The 18125-nt window shown below is 38.7% G+C and overlaps 1 protein-coding gene across 1 annotated transcript in view; it reads right to left on the reverse strand.

The window, feature by feature from the left end:
• Positions 1-18125, reverse strand: part of AGBL5 (AGBL carboxypeptidase 5) — a 30535-nt gene that overhangs the window by 5712 nt on the left and 6698 nt on the right. Inside the window, exons 8-11 of the mRNA XM_075261432.1 lie at positions 9485-9654; positions 9264-9399; positions 8627-8817; positions 7563-7744 (exon numbers count right to left, since the gene is read on the reverse strand). Of these exons, the coding sequence (XP_075117533.1) occupies positions 7563-7744; positions 8627-8817; positions 9264-9399; positions 9485-9654 (679 nt within the window). The remainder of the gene's footprint in view (positions 1-7562; positions 7745-8626; positions 8818-9263; positions 9400-9484; positions 9655-18125) is intronic.

Genomic DNA, 18125 nt, shown 5'->3' on the forward strand with positions numbered 1-18125 from the left:
ATGTCACAGTACAGGGATAATACACAGTGATGTCACAGTACAGAGATAATACACACAGTGATGTCACAGTACAGGATAATACACACAGTGATGTCACAGTACAGGGATAATACACACAGTGATGTCACAGTACAGGATAATACACAGTGATGTCACAGTACAGGGATAATACACAGTGATGTCACAGTACAGAGATAATACACACAGTGATGTCACAGTACAGGATAATACACACAGTGATGTCACAGTACAGGGATAATACACAGTGATGTCACAGTACAGGGATAATACACACAGAGATGTCACAGTACAGAGATAATACACACAGTGATGTCACAGTACAGGGATAATACACACAGTGATGTCACAGTACAGGATAATACACACAGTGATGTCACAGTACAGGATAATACACACAGTGATGTCACAGTACAGGATAATACACACAGTGATGTCACAGTACAGGGATAATACACACAGTGATGTCACAGTACAGGGATAATACACACAGTGATGTCACAGTACAGGATAATACACACAGTGATGTCACAGTACAGGATAATACACACAGTGATGTCACAGTACAGAGATAATACACACAGTGATGTCACAGTACAGAGATAATACACACAGTGATGTCACAGTACAGGATAATACACAGTGATGTCACAGTACAGGGATAATACACACAGTGATGTCACAGTACAGGATAATACACACAGTGATGTCATAGTACAGAGATAATACACAGTGATGTCACAGTACAGGATAATACACACAGTGATGTCACAGTACAGGATAATACACAGTGATGTCACAGTACAGGGATAATACACACAGTGATGTCACAGTACAGGATAATACACAGTGATGTCACAGTACAGAGATAATACACACAGTGATGTCACAGTACAGAGATAATACACACAGTGATGTCACAGTACAGAGATAATACACAGTGATGTCACAGTACAGGATAATACACACAGTGATGTCACAGTACAGGATAATACACAGTGATGTCACAGTACAGGGATAATACACACAGTGATGTCACAGTACAGGATAATACACACAGTGATGTCACAGTACAGGGATAATACACACAGTGATGTCACAGTACAGAGATAATACACACAGTGATGTCACAGTACAGGATAATACACACAGTGATGTCACAGTACAGGATAATACACACAGTGATGTCACAGTACAGGGATAATACACACAGTGATGTCACAGTACAGGATAATACACACAGTGATGTCACAGTACAGAGATAATACACACAGTGATGTCACAGTACAGAGATAATACACACAGTGATGTCACAGTACAGAGATAATACACACAGTGATGTCACGGTACAGAGATAATACACACAGTGATGTCACGGTACAGGATAATACACACAGTGATGTCACAGTACAGGGATAATACACACAGTGATGTCACGGTACAGAGATAATACACACAGTGATGTCACAGTACAGGATAATACACACAGTGATGTCACAGTACAGGGATAATACACACAGTGATGTCACAGTACAGAGATAATACACACAGTGATGTCACAGTACAGAGATAATACACACAGTGATGTCACAGTACAGGATAATACACAGTGATGTCACAGTACAGAGATAATACACACAGTGATGTCACAGTACAGGATAATACACAGTGATGTCACAGTACAGAGATAATACACACAGTGATGTCACAGTACAGGGATAATACACACAGTGATGTCACAGTACAGAGATAATACACACAGTGATGTCACAGTACAGGGATAATACACACAGTGATGTCACAGTACAGGGATAATACACACAGTGATGTCACAGTACAGGATAATACACACAGTGATGTCACAGTACAGGATAATACACACAGTGATGTCACAGTACAGAGATAATACACACAGTGATGTCACAGTACAGGATAATACACAGTGATGTCACAGTACAGAGATAATACACACAGTGATGTCACAGTACAGAGATAATACACACAGTGATGTCACAGTACAGAGATAATACACACAGTGATGTCACAGTACAGGATAATACACACAGTGATGTCACAGTACAGGGATAATACACACAGTGATGTCACAGTACAGAGATAATACACACAGTGATGTCACAGTACAGAGATAATACACACAGTGATGTCACAGTACAGGATAATACACACAGTGATGTCACAGTACAGGATAATACACACAGTGATGTCACAGTACAGAGATAATACACACAGTAAATGATATTAGTCAGTATATGGACATTGTACACGCGGAGCTCTAGGACATAACTTAGAATATTCCCGGTACTCCTTCCTTCTGACCTCTTCATCTCCACCCGCCATATTAATGGACTCCAGGACTCTGCTCTAAGGTTTCTATTATCTGTGGCGAGGTTATATCTGGATGAACATTTGGGGGACTTGAGGTGACAACCATCTCCCTATTACTTCATTCCCACTGACCTGACATCTCCCTAGGACGTGTCTTAAGCAGAAGCAGCCATGATGTTAGGAGGCATCTCAGGGGCGTCTAAGGCCTATCAATGAATGGCCATGAATACACATGTGGTCACCTGCACAGGTATGTAGATGTTCTGGTCATACATGTGATCACATGACCAGGTGTCCAGACTTGTGAACATTTACAGTAAGTAATGTCCTGACAATCCATCGAGAGACCACGGAGACCACTGGACACGTAACTCACTAGACCCAACCCATCACTAGTGAAGAAGGGTGAAGAAGCCATGACCAGACATTGCAAGTCTCTTATGTTCTAAAGTGCACAGGAAGAAAATAGAGTGGATTTCCTGCTACACAAGGTCCCCGTATGTCCTACTCGGAGGAGACAGCACGTCTACAAGATTCTCTGCTCCATCACCACAAACAGGATGAAAATGCAATCTTCTATCTGTACCATGTGACTGAGAAGGTCCCAAGAATACAGCAGACGTTTAGAGTGTCTTCTGTGGGAGGACGACACTCACTCTACATTTTGTGTAGTTTTCCCAAGAAGATTTGTACAATAAATCCAGTTCACATGAAGGCCACAGCCCAAGATCCCCCAATGTCCTCGGTGACACCATTTTGGGGACGCCATTTTGGTTGCCAATGGAATGAAAAATGTCCCAACTTCTAGGACAGAGATACAAATGAAGTTTGTCGGGATACTGGAAGATCTCCGACCCTCAGTAAGAACGTCTTACAAGTCAAATTCAACCAATAAGAACCTTCAAGGGGGTCAAATTTAATGATTGATGACTTTGGCCGATCAATGACGTCGCCATCATCTCAAAGTTGGCCATGTATGAAAATATCACCCCCAAAACATATCAGATGAGATCTTCCCAGAGAGATTCCATGAATTATCTTTCTTCTAAAGAATATTCCAAGAAAATGGTTTTGTCCATCACACGATGCAAAGGAAAATGTTCGGCCGGTCTGACGTCTGTAATGAGATGTTCGATGGTTGCTCCGCCATCAGCTTACTTCTATCTACGTGTATGAGCACCTCAAAGTGATCCCTAGTCCTGGTCAGCAGAAGTGCCGCAGCTCCGTGTAATACAGCGGGACTCCTGGAGAAGGCCGGACACTGGACATATAGAGAGAGGAGTGGGGGGGGGGACTCAGATAATGGCTTAAGCTGGATTTACCCCCAGGGTAGTTAGTATATAGAATCAGAGCCTGATACAAGAGAGATCAAACTGAGGAAGGAAAGGCAGAGGAAAAATAATGAAAAAAAACAAAAAACACAGCAAATCCCACTGGAGGCGGCTTTTCCTACAGTTCTATATCGGCCATTATAAAACATAGGACAGTGGTTTTGGTGTCACATGACGGATTGGAGCCGCACCTTTGCTAGGACACCAGAAGCAATGTTCTGTTTGAAGAGGTGGTTATTTCAGATGGCGATATCTCCAGCTTTATAACAACTGGATAAGTAGTTCTGGTTCTCACATGCTCTATCTAGAATAAAAACTAAGATGTCACTAGTTAAAACCAGCCAAGAATGTGATATTTATAGGCAGCAGGATCTGCAGTGTATAAGGATCACAATTCTGACTGTTTTATAGCTAGTCATATCTCTGGTTTTTGTATGACTAGTACTGCAGCTTCCATGAGATATTACAACCATTTATCTGGGTGGTGTAAAACCGGAGATACAGCCATGCGAAGTGACGCTACAGCTCTACATACTGGTAATACAAATAATACGGGGTTGTGACAGAGAATTTTACAGTCTGTTTTGTATTAATAGAAGTTAGATAGGTTAACTAAGTAGATTACAAAAATGGTCACCGCCATCTCTAAGTCTGTCACCATCACCGCCCTGATGACTATTGTCGTGTTTAAGTCTGTCCTGTACACACTCGCGCAGATGACACATTATGGAGTCTTGAACTGCCTCTTATTAGTCGGCTTAATCACCCCCCCCCCCCCCTCAAAAAAAAAAAAAAAAAGGCGCACAATATAACATATACATGCAACCCGCCCCTTAGGTATATAACACGCACAGCAGTTTTATGCAGTGGTCAGTGGGTGGGGGGTGGGTCACTGCACCTGGTCGCACTGCCGGCTCCATGTCGCCTATAACAGAGGTTCTGGTGTCGTGTAATAATGGAGATTCTCAGCCATCATGTGCTAAGACTCAGTTATAGCTATTAACCACTTCCAGACCGCCCATAGACTATATACGTCCGGGAAGTGGTTGCCTAGTTCTGACAGGACGTACCTGTACATCCAGTCAGAACACAGCAGCTGCACGGAGATCGGGCAGCTGCTTTCACTAGGAGCCGCCTGTAACTTCAGCCGGAGCTCCCAGAGAGAAGACAGGGCAGATTTATTACCTCCCCTGCCTTCTCGATCACTGTGTATACAGCACTCAATGAGCGCTGTATACACGGCTATGGACACAGCCATAAATCAGCTGCCCTCTGCCCCGGCGGACACGTGATCCGCTGGGAGCAGAGTCTTACCAGAGTTGCTGGGTCCTACAGGTCCCAGATCAGCTCAGTAAGCTGTGTATACAGCGTTCAGGAGGATGGATTTCTCCTGCATCTGGGGTTAAAAGTACCAGCCCCAGTTATAGGAGAAATCAGCCTCAAGTACAAAAAAAAATAAGTGATCAGATGTCCCCAAAGGTCTCTTATCACCTTATGGGGACACAATCTGGAAAAAAAATAAAATAAAAATATAATAAAAAAAGTTTTAAAAAAAATGTAAATAAAATAAAAAAATAAATAAATAATACGCTAATAAAACGCCGTTATTAAAGGTTATAGCCCCGCCCCCGACGACACCATACAAAATAAAAATTACCGTAACGGAGAGGAAAAACTATATTATAAAGTTTTTCAGTGACACTTTGTGTTATTATATTTTAAAAAATAATAAATTGAAAACCAGACACAATTTCCCTCCTATTTTGTTTATATTATCCCAGATATAAAAAAAATTAAAACACATTCAAAAATAAAGATAACATAAAAATAAAGCCCTATGTGTCCCCGAAAAAAGACGCAAAAACTAGTTGACTGAGACATACGGGAAAAATGTTACAGACCTCAAAACCGCACTTACAAAATAATCCTAAAATGTGTCTGGTCCTGGACCACAAATTGGCCCGGTACTGAAGTGGTTAATATAAAATTATACAGCCCTCCTCAGGAACGTCAGCTTTATAGGAACTGATTTATTAACAATTATTTTTATTAACATTCTTCAAGAAAAACGCTGAAATAATAAGGCAAAATTTACACTAGAACATTCTGGAATATTACAATACATAAAGTAAGAGACTATGTAACACTAGTGTCCGAGAAGTCAATAAGATCTCAGTAAGATTCCAGACTGTAAGGAAGAGTCCGGAGCAGTCCTGGGGACATCACAGCATGAACTGCTTTCATATAACACCAGATCACTGTTCTATGGGTTATAAAACCAGAGATACAGCCATCCGATGCCCCGACATCTGTATATACTGGCAATACACCATGTATACAGATTCTCCCTGGTAACACTTACATTGTATTGCTCGGGAGAACTTTAGAGCCCATTTTCTAATTAAAGTTAAATAAATTAAGTATATCACCGTGATGTCATCCGTGTGCCGTCCGTTCACCAACTGCGATTCCACAACTCGTCATTGGGCCCAGTGAGAATGGTGGCAAAACTGGACAGGAATAGGACCCGTCTTGATTTTGCTCACGGTTCCATACACTAGACCATGAAAAATACGTGGTCGTGTGTATAGGGCCATAGAAATGAATGGGTCGGTGTGCTAGCCATAAAACTCGCGGCTAGCACACTGACTGTTGAGTGCATGAGGACTAATAGATCAGGTGATCAAGGAGAGAACGCTCACTGGCCTCAATGGGCACGCACAGCACTCTACTAAATCTGATAGAGGACAAGGGAGGCTTTACTGGTGGTCACATCTCACTTCTTACACATGTGGTTCTCCTAAACTGTCTGGGGTCTTCTAGTCGCAGCTTCCATGGCTGGGGAGTTACCACATTATTGCACTAGGAGACTCTCCGGTCCTAATCTGTGCCCCTTCCCAGCATTAGCCAGTGGTGGACGACATCGTACGGAGATATAGAGTGATGACATGTACAGAGGCGACACAGAGGCAGCGAGGGAGATCAGCCGGAGCTCATTTATTAATGGCGGTTACATACAATACAGACAATGTCACAGACAGTTATCACATTACACTTATATTACTCATGGGAACAATAACCCCCCACCCCCCATCCACGACCCTATAGCCCACCCAACCACAGTCCAAGTCCAGTAAATGCTACATGAGATGAGAAGATGGCGATATATGACAAACACGGCGTAAACGCGACAACGTCCGGGATAATCCGGACAACGGCGGATCCCAGAGAAGGTAAATAAGGACACTTCACCATAGAAAAAGAGAAAGCACCAGAACAAAAACTCATTCAAGTATGTCAGGAAAGGACACACGGCTTCAAGTGGGAAGAGAAGAGTGGCAGGAGCGGCCATATTAAGAACACAGATGTCAAAGGTTCTAGGTCGGAATAGTAATGTAGATGAAATATTGCTGAATGAGGTGCGCCCTCCGCTGGTCACGTGTGTAACATATGCGTCTTCTATAGGTGAGACATGGGAAGTGGCACGTAATGACCGCACCACATACCGTCCTAACAGATACCCTGGATAGAAGACGGCTGGCAGTAACAAGAAGAGGAGGAAGAGGAAAGCAGTTGGATCGGGAATCTTCACACAGGGCAACTCTCATGGTGCAGCTTTTGGGAGAGACCTCTCAGGCAGGACATTGTACTCCATGACACATCTCCAGACCCTCGCCCTCAGAGTGAATGGCCTCCTGGTCACACCGACCTCTGAGCATTCACCTAATTGCACAGACAACCACTAGAGGACGTCAGACAAGATCCTGACAGAAATGGAAGGTCACAACCTCTGCTTGGACCAACAACGCCAGATGTAGCCTAAGGGGGTGAGGACAGGATGCCAGCACTGCGCAGAGCTCAGCTTACCTCGCACCGGACCCAGGAGCCTGTGACCACCTCCCTTTGGGGGGCTCTGGCCGCAGATGAAGGTGAAGCTGGGGGAGGGTCTGGTCTGGGGAGAGTTCTGCTGGCTGCTGCTGCTGCTGGTGCCGTTGCTGAAGCTCCACGCCCGGCCCAGACTATTATCCGACAAAGAGGAAGAAGCAAAACTGGAGACAGAAAGGGAAGAGAAAGTCTGAGGTGAGACTGATGGGAAAACCTAAAACACAGCCAGACCTACGACCTACAATACTACACGGGACAGCGAGCAGAACGTGAGGACGTCACCAGCACCTGACACCACGGACATGCCGTCTGAGACTGGGCGCCAATCCACAAAATAGGAGATCCTGGGGTCCTCAGCAGTCACAAGAACAGGGGTCTCGTTCCTCTATTCAGATGCAGCAGAAGGTCACGAAACATCTGAGCTGCCTCTCTAGTCACTGTCTTAGAGACTGCTGGAGAGGACGGTAGTGCTCGACCGTCTCGGAGAGCGCCATCACGTACTGGGCAGCAGTGGGCACGCTCGGCTTACAGCTCCATCCAGACCGGAGGACGGGACCCATCGGCAGGTTCTCCCTTATCCTGGGCGGCATCGTATGTCTGAGAACCCGACACCCCAGTGACACAGAGGATAGGTCGCAGCGCTCAGGTGGGTGCAGACGGGGCTGCGATTTATGGGGGGGGGATTTTTGTCACGGTTTATTATTTTCCTAACTATATTGATTTTTATTCTTTGTCATTTTTCTCTTCTCACCAGTCCAGGCCCCCAATCAGGTCGGGCGGGGGTCACCGGCCCTGGCAGCACAGACGTGTTATCCCCCAGCGCCGATGCCGTTATTGTAACCTGAACCAATCAGCTAGCACCGGGTAGTGACAAGTCGCCCATCATGTCACTGAACAGAGATGGGAAGTAATGTACCCAGGAGTTACGAGGGGGCTCCGGGGGGCACAAGTACTCACTAAATCCGGCCCCCTAGACAACCCCATTAAGCCAACTATGAAGGAAGTCGACTACAAAAGCCCAGGACAGGATCAACACTGGCACCTACCTGCCGGCCTTAGGAGGGGTCTTGGTGCCCTTCTTCTTGGACCCTCCACCACAGACTGCTTTTGTATTCCGGACATGTTTCAGCATCCATGCCCGTAGGTTGGAGAGGCCGCTGTACTCGGACATGACGAGTCGAGGCCACGGGTTACACTCCCCCATGTCCAGGGCTGCAATGGCAATGGCTCTACCAACCTGGCGGATGGAGAGGGGGTGCGATTAGGGATCGGCAAATGCTCAAGAACACACAGGGATTGGAGAACTGTGAAATGATTGGTGGCCTGACCCGATGTGGGAGCCACAGCCAGTGCGACCAGGACAACCCAGGCGTCACTCATAATGCAGTACCAGAGCAGAGACAGGGGGCAGTAGAGAGCACAAGTGTTACTGCTGTGTTGGCGGAAGACCAGTGATCCCTCTGCCTCTCTGACCTTGATAAATCTCAGACACTGGAGATATCTGCAGCCCCATCACCATACAGAGGGCGCTGCTGAATCACTCTGCCCGATCATGGAGAGGCCTGTGCAGTGAGGTACAGACTAGACACTAGAGGGGCAACCAATGACTGGACACCGGGGACACAGCATTACCCTCCACTACACGGCATCTGCACAGGAGGAAGAAGGCGGCGGGGTTATTACCTGCTCAAATATATCAGTGGTGAACTTGGGGGGAAAAGCAGGTGGCGGAGGAGGGGTGGCCCTGCCGTTGTCGTGACACGCCCCGGGGATAGTGTTGACGCAGCGACCGGTGTTGTAATTACACTCCAGTGTGTAGCTGAAACAGAGAAGAGCATCACAAACACAGCAAGGGCCCGAACATGAATCTGAGGGAAGTCACACAACAACGGCCACCATCTTACCTGTGGAGGATCCCTGTGGCTTTGTGAATGGCCACACGGCCGCTGCCCTCCTTAGACTGACCGTCCCGCTTGTCCTTCGCATACATGTTCTTCTCTGAGAAGTTACAGCCCATGAAGTCAAAGTGAGCGGAGTTCAGAGAGATGAGCTTAGGATATAACAAGTTCTCCACCTGCGGAAAAATCACCACAACAGGGGGCGCAATTGTAGTAATTACAGACTTGTATATAGGAGTAGTATTATAGTAGTTATATTCTTGTACATAGGAGGTAGTATTATAGTAGTTATATTCTTATGCATAGGAGCAGTATTATAGTAGTTATATTCTTGTACATAGGAGTAGTATTATAGTAGTTATATTCTTGTACATAGGAGGTAGTATTATAGTAGTTATATTCTTGTACATAGGAGGTAGTATTATAGTAGTTATATTCTTGTACATAGGAGCAGTATTATAGTAGTTATATTCTTGTACATAGGAGCAGTATTATAGTAGTTATATTCTTGTACATAGGAGTAGTATTATAGTAGTTATATTCCTGTACATAGGAGCAGTATTATAGTAGTTATATTCTTGTACATAGGAGCAGTATTATAGTAGTTATATTCTTGTATATAGGAGGTAGTATTATAGTAGTTATATTCTTGTACATAGGAGCAGTATTATAGTAGTTATATTCTTGTACATAGGAGCAGTATTATAGTAGTTATATTCTTGTACATAGGAGGTAGTATTCTAGTAGTTATATTCTTGTACATAGGAGTAGTATTCTAGTAGTTATATTCTTGTACATAGGAGGTAGTATTATAGTAGTTATATTCTTGTACATAGGAGCAGTATTATAGTAGTTATATTCTTGTACATAGGAGCAGTATTATAGTAGTTATATTCTTGTACATAGGAACAGTATTATAGTAGTTATATTCTTGTACATAGGAGTAGTATTATAGTAGTTATATTCTTGTACATAGGAGCAGTATTATAGTAGTTATATTCTTGTACATAGGAGCAGTATTATAGTAGTTATATTCTTGTACATAGGAGCAGTATTATAGTAGTTATATTCTTGTACATAGTAGTATTATAGTAGTTATATTCTTGTACATAGGAGCAGTATTATAGTAGTTATATTCTTGTACATAGGAGCAGTATTATAGTAGTTATATTCTTGTACATAGGAGTAGTATTATAGCAGTTATATTCTTGTACATAGGAGGTAGTATTATAGTAGTTATATTCTTGTACATAGGAGGTAGTATTATAGTAGTTATATTCTTGTACATAGGAGCAGTATTATAGTAGTTATATTCTTGTACATAGGAGCAGTATTATAGTAGTTATATTCTTGTACATAGGAGTAGTATTATAGTAGTTATATTCCTGTACATAGGAGCAGTATTATAGTAGTTATATTCTTGTACATAGGAGCAGTATTATAGTAGTTATATTCTTGTATATAGGAGGTAGTATTATAGTAGTTATATTCTTGTACATAGGAGCAGTATTATAGTAGTTATATTCTTGTACATAGGAGCAGTATTATAGTAGTTATATTCTTGTACATAGGAGGTAGTATTCTAGTAGTTATATTCTTGTACATAGGAGTAGTATTCTAGTAGTTATATTCTTGTACATAGGAGGTAGTATTATAGTAGTTATATTCTTGTACATAGGAGCAGTATTATAGTAGTTATATTCTTGTACATAGGAGCAGTATTATAGTAGTTATATTCTTGTACATAGGAGCAGTATTATAGTAGTTATATTCTTGTACATAGGAGTAGTATTATAGTAGTTATATTCTTGTACATAGGAGCAGTATTATAGTAGTTATATTCTTGTACATAGGAGCAGTATTATAGTAGTTATATTCTTGTACATAGGAGCAGTATTATAGTAGTTATATTCTTGTACATAGTAGTATTATAGTAGTTATATTCTTGTACATAGGAGGTAGTATTATAGTAGTTATATTCTTGTACATAGGAGCAGTATTATAGTAGTTATATTCTTGTACATAGGAGCAGTATTATAGTAGTTATATTCTTGTACATAGGAGCAGTATTATAGTAGTTATATTCTTGTACATAGGAGCAGTATTATAGTAGTTATATTCTTGTACATAGGAGCAGTATTATAGTAGTTATATTCTTGTACATAGGAGCAGTATTATAGTAGTTATATTCTTGTACATAGGAGCAGTATTATAGTAGTTATATTCTTGTACATAGGAGGAAGTATTATAGTAGTTATATTCTTGTAGATAGGAGGTAGTATTATAGTAGTTATATTCTTGCACATAGGAGTAGTATTATAGTAGTTATATTCTTGTACATAGGAGTAGTATTATAGTAGTTATATTCTTGTACATAGGAGTAGTATTATAGTAGTTATATTCTTGTACATAGGAGCAGTATTATAGTAGATATATTCTTGTACATAGGAGCAGTATTATAGTAGTTATATTCTTGTACATAGGAGTAGTATTATAGTAGTTATCTGCCCAAAAAAATAAACACATAAAATTTAACTTTTATTGATATCCTTTAAAACCAATCCAAAAAGTAAAACAAAATGATTGTGTTCCACCTGTTCAGTCCATACAAAAGTGAAGAAATAACTAGGGAGGGGCAATTGTATATACACCTATATATGCCCTATAGGATATTGAAACCCTCACTCCCTAATAAACCACAGTGGCTTTTTTCCAAACAGCAACTTGTGAACAGGACCCAAAGCATGAACTGCCAGCAAATCACTCCCCCCCCTCTGAGGTTACTGGCCTATTGCCACGCCAACAGAGAGGAGAGAGGCACTGACAGTCAGGTCACCTTACAACTGCTGAACTGGATGATAAGTCCACTGACTAACTGGGAATTTATGACCCTACGCAGCGTTTCTTCTATTAAAAAGAGTCATCAGGGGTCCTTTTCTCAATTCACAAAATAAACAGCTTAACACTGTAACACATGATAGCGGTGTGGTGTGCTGACCGCTGGCAGGACCGCCGCTCAAGGATTTTAGGTGTTTATTTTTTTGGGCAGATAGTGTCATTTGTCCCTCTGTGAACTTTCTAATATACACACATTTGTTTGAAATCAGTGAATTTTTATTATAGTAGTTATATTCTTGTACATAGGAGTAGTATTATAGTAGTTATATTCTTGTACATAGGAGTAGTATTATAGTAGTTATATTCTTGTACATAGGAGTAGTATTATAGTAGTTATATTCTTGTACATAGGAGTAGTATTATAGTAGTTATATTCTTGTACATAGGAGTAGTATTATAGTAGTTATATTCTTGTACATAGGAGTAGTATTATAGTAGTTATATTCTTGTACATAGGAGCAGTATTATAGTAGTTATATTCTTGTACATAGGAGTAGTATTATAGTAGTTATATTCTTGTACATAGGAGCAGTATTATAGTAGTTATATTCTTGTACATAGGAGGTAGTATTATAGTAGTTATATTCTTGTACATAGGAGTAGTATTATAGTAGTTATATTCTTGTACATAGGAGTAGTATTATAGTAGTTATATTCTTGTACATAGGAGTAGTATTATAGTAGTTATATTCTTGTACATAGGAGTAGTATTATAGTAGTTATATTCTTGTACATAGGAGCAGTATTATAGTAGTTATATTCTTGTACATAGGAGTAGTATTATAGTAGTTATATTCTTGTACATAGGAGTAGTATTATAGTAGTTATATTCTTGTACATAGGAGTAGTATTATAGTAGTTATATTCTTGTACATATGAGGTAGTATTATAGTAGTTATATTCTTATACATCGGAGTAGTATTATAGTAGTTATATTCTTGTACATAGGAGTAGTATTATAGTAGTTATATTCTTGTACATAGGAGCAGTATTATAGTAGTTATATTCTTGTACATAGGAGTAGTATTCTAGTAGTTATATTCTTGTACATAGGAGCAGTATTATAGTAGTTTATATTCTTGTACATAGGAGTAGTATTATAGTAGTTATATTCTTGTACATAGGAGTAGTATTATAGTAGTTATATTCTTGTACATAGGAGTAGTATTATAGTAGTTATATTCTTGTACATAGGAGTAGTATTATAGTAGTTATATTCTTGTACATATGAGGTAGTATTATAGTAGTTATATTCTTATACATCGGAGTAGTATTATAGTAGTTATATTCTTGTACATAGGAGTAGTATTATAGTAGTTATATTCTTGTACATAGGAGCAGTATTATAGTAGTTATATTCTTGTACATAGGAGTAGTATTCTAGTAGTTATATTCTTGTACATAGGAGCAGTATTATAGTAGTTTATATTCTTGTACATAGGAGTAGTATTATAGTAGTTATATTCTTGTACATAGGAGTAGTATTATAGTAGTTATATTCTTGTACATAGGAGCAGTATTATAGTAGTTATATTCTTGTACATAGGAGGTAGTATTATAGTAGTTATATTCTTGTACATAGGAGTAGTATTATAGTAGTTATATTCTTGTACATAGGAGTAGTATTATAGTAGTTATATTCTTGTACATAGGAGCAGTATTATAGTAGTTATATTCTTATACATAGGGGGTAGTATTATAGTAGTTATATTCTTGTACATAGGAGTAGTATTATAGTAGTTATATTCTTGTACATAGGAGCAGTATTATAGTAGTTATATTCTTGTACATAGGAGCAGTATTATAGTAGTTATATTCTTGTACATAGGAGGTAGTATTATAGTAGTTATATTCTTGTACATAGGAGTAGTATTATAGTAGTTATATTCTTGTACATAGGAGTAGTATTATAGTAGTTATATTCTTGTACATATGAGGTAGTATTATAGTAGTTATATTCTTATACATCGGAGTAGTATTATAGTAGTTATATTCTTGTACATAGGAGTAGTATTATAGTAGTTATATTCTTGTACATAGGAGCAGTATTATAGTAGTTATATTCTTGTACATAGGAGTAGTATTCTAGTAGTTATATTCTTGTACATAGGAGCAGTATTATAGTAGTTTATATTCTTGTACATAGGAGTAGTATTATAGTAGTTATATTCTTGTACATAGGAGTAGTATTCTAGTAGTTATATTCTTGTACATAGGGGGTAGTATTATAGTAGTTATATTCTTGTACATAGGAGCAGTATTATAGTAGTTATATTCTTGTACATAGGAGGTAGTATTATAGTAGTTATATTCTTGTACATAGGAGCAGTATTATAGTAGTTATATTCTTGTACATAGGAGTAGTATTATAGTAGTTATATTCTTGTACATAGGAGCAGTATTATAGTAGTTATATTCTTGTACATAGGAGTAGTATTATAGTAGTTATATTCTTGTACATAGGAGTAGTATTATAGTAGTTATATTCTTGTACATAGGGGGTAGTATTATAGTAGTTATATTCTTGTACATAGGAGGTAGTATTATAGTAGTTATATTCTTGTACATAGGAGCAGTATTATAGTAGTTATATTCTTGTACATAGGAGCAGTATTATAGTAGTTATATTCTTGTAGATAGGAGTAGTATTATAGTAGTTATATTCTTGTACATAGGAGGTAGTATTATAGTAGTTATATTCTTATACATAGGAGTAGTATTATAGTAGTTATATTCTTGTACATAGGAGGTAGTATTATAGTAGTTATATTCTTATACATAGGAGTAGTATTATAGTAGTTATATTCTTATACATAGGAGTAGTATTATAGTAGTTATATTCTTGTACATCGGAGTAGTATTATAGTAGTTATATTCTTGTACATAGGAGTAGTATTATAGTAGTTATATTCTTGTACATAGGAGCAGTATTATAGTAGTTATATTCTTGTACATAGGAGTAGTATTCTAGTAGTTATATTCTTATACATCGGAGTAGTATTATAGTAGTTTATATTCTTGTACATAGGAGTAGTATTATAGTAGTTATATTCTTGTACATAGGGGGTAGTATTATAGTAGTTATATTCTTGTACATAGGAGGTAGTATTATAGTAGTTATATTCTTGTACATAGGAGCAGTATTATAGTAGTTATATTCTTGTACATAGGAGGTAGTATTATAGTAGTTATATTCTTGTACATAGGAGGTAGTATTATAGTAGTTATATTCTTGTACATAGGAGTAGTATTATAGTAGTTATATTCTTGTACATATGAGGTAGTATTATAGTAGTTATATTCTTGTACATAGGAGCAGTATTATAGTAGTTATATTCTTGTACATAGGAGGTAGTATTATAGTAGTTATATTCTTGTACATAGGAGGTAGTATTATAGTAGTTATATTCTTGTACATAGGAGTAGTATTATAGTAGTTACAGTCCTATGAAAAAGTTTGGGCACCCCTATTAATCTTAATCATTTTTTGTTCTAAATATTTTGGTGTTTGCAACAGCCATTTCAGTTTGATATATCTAATAACTGATGGACACAGTAATATTTCAGGATTGAAATGAGGTTTATTGTACTAACAGAAAATGTGCAATATGCATTAAACCAAAATTTGACTGGTGCAAAAGTATGGGCACCTCAACAGAAAAGTGACATTAATATTTAGTAGATCCTCCTTTTGCAAAGATAACAGCCTCTAGTCGCCTCCTGTAGCTTTTAATCAGTTCCTGGATCCTGGATGAAGGTATTTTGGACCATTCCTCTTTACAAAATAATTCAAGTTCAGTTCAGTGTGATGGTGGCCGAGCATGGACAGCCCGCTTCCAATCATCCCACAGATGTTCAATGATATTCAGGTCTGGGGACTGGGATGGCCATTCCAGAACATTGTAATTGTTCCTCTGCATGAATGCCTGAGGATTTGGAGCGGTGTTTTGGATCATTGTCTTGCTGAAATATCCATCCCCGGCGTAACTTCAACTTCGTCACTGATTCTTGAACATTATTCTGAAGAATCTGCTGATACTGAGTGGAATCCATGCGACCCTCAACTTTAACAAGATTCCCGGTGCCGGCATTGGCCACACAGCCCCAAAGCATGATGGAACCTCCACCAAATTTTACAGTGGGTAGCATGTGTTTTTCTTGTAATGCTGTTTTTTTTGGACGCCATGCATAACGCCTTTTTGTATGACCAAACAACTCAATCTTTGTTTCATCAGTCCACAGGACCTTCTTCCAAAATGAAGCTGGCTTGTCCAAATGTGCTTCTGCATACCTCAGGCGACTCTGTTTGTGGTGTGCTTGCAGAAACGGCTTCTTTCTCATCACTCTCCCATACAGCTTCTATTTGTGCAAAGTGCGCTGTATAGTTGACCGATGCACAGTGACACCATCTGCAGCAAGATGATGCTGCAGCTCTTTGGAGGTGGTCTGTGGATTGTCCTTGACTGTTCTCACCATTCTTCTTCTCTGCCTTTCTGATATTTTTCTTGGCCTGCCACTTCTGGGCTTAACAAGAACTGTCCCTGTGGTCTTCCATTTCCTTACTATGTTCCTCACAGTGGAAACTGACAGGTTAAATCTCTGAGACAACTTTTTGTATCCTTCCCCTGAACAACTATGTTGAACAATCTTTGTTTTCAGATCATTTGAGAGTTGTTTTGAGTAGCCCATGATGCCACTCTTCAGAGGAGATTCAAATAGGAGAACAACTTGCAATTGGCCACCTTAAATACCTTTTCTCATGATTGGATACATCTGGCTATGAAGTTCAAAGCTCACTGAGGTTACAAAACCAATTTTGTGCTTCAGTAAGTCAGTAAAAAGTAGTTAGGGGAATTCAAATCAATAAAATGATAAGGGTGCCCATACTTTTGCACCAGTCAAATTTTGGTTTAATGCATATTGCACATTTTCTGTTAGTACAATAAACCTCATTTCAATCCTGAAATATTACTGTGTCCATCAGTTATTAGATATATCAAACTGAAATGGCTGTTATAAACACCATATATATAATATTTAGAACTAAAAATGATTAAGATTAATAGGGGTGCCCAAACTTTTTCATAGGACTGTATATTCTTGTAGATAGGAGTAGTATTATAGTAGTTATATTCTTGTATATAGGAGCAGTATTATAGTAGTTATATTCTTGTACATAGGAGCAGTATTATAGTAGTTATATTCTTGTACATAGGAGCAGTATTATAGTAGTTATATTCTTGTACATAGGAGGTAGTATTATAGTAGTTATATTCTTGTACATAGGAGGTAGTATTATAGTAGTCATATTCTTGTATATAGGAGCAGTATTATAGTAGTTATATTCTTGTACATAGGAGTAGTATTATAGTAGTTATATTCTTGTACATAGGAGTAGTATTATAGTAGTTATATTCTTGTACATAGGAGTAGTATTATAGTAGTTATATTCTTGTACATAGGAGTAGTATTATAGTAGTTATATTCTTGTACATAGGAGTAGTATTATAGTAGCTATATTCTTGTACATAGGAGTAGTATTATAGTAGTTATATTCTTGTACATAGGAGTAGTATTATAGTAGTTATATTCTTGTACATAGGAGTAGTATTATAGTAGTTATATTCTTGTACATAGGAGTAGTATTATAGTAGTTATATTCATGTACATAGGAGCAGTATTATAGTAGTTATATTCTTGTACATAGGAGTAGTATTATAGTAGTTATATTCTTGTACATAGGAGCAGT

This window comes from Leptodactylus fuscus, unplaced genomic scaffold, assembly GCF_031893055.1.
Source record: "Leptodactylus fuscus isolate aLepFus1 unplaced genomic scaffold, aLepFus1.hap2 HAP2_SCAFFOLD_131, whole genome shotgun sequence".
Lineage (NCBI taxonomy): Eukaryota > Metazoa > Chordata > Amphibia > Anura > Leptodactylidae > Leptodactylus > Leptodactylus fuscus.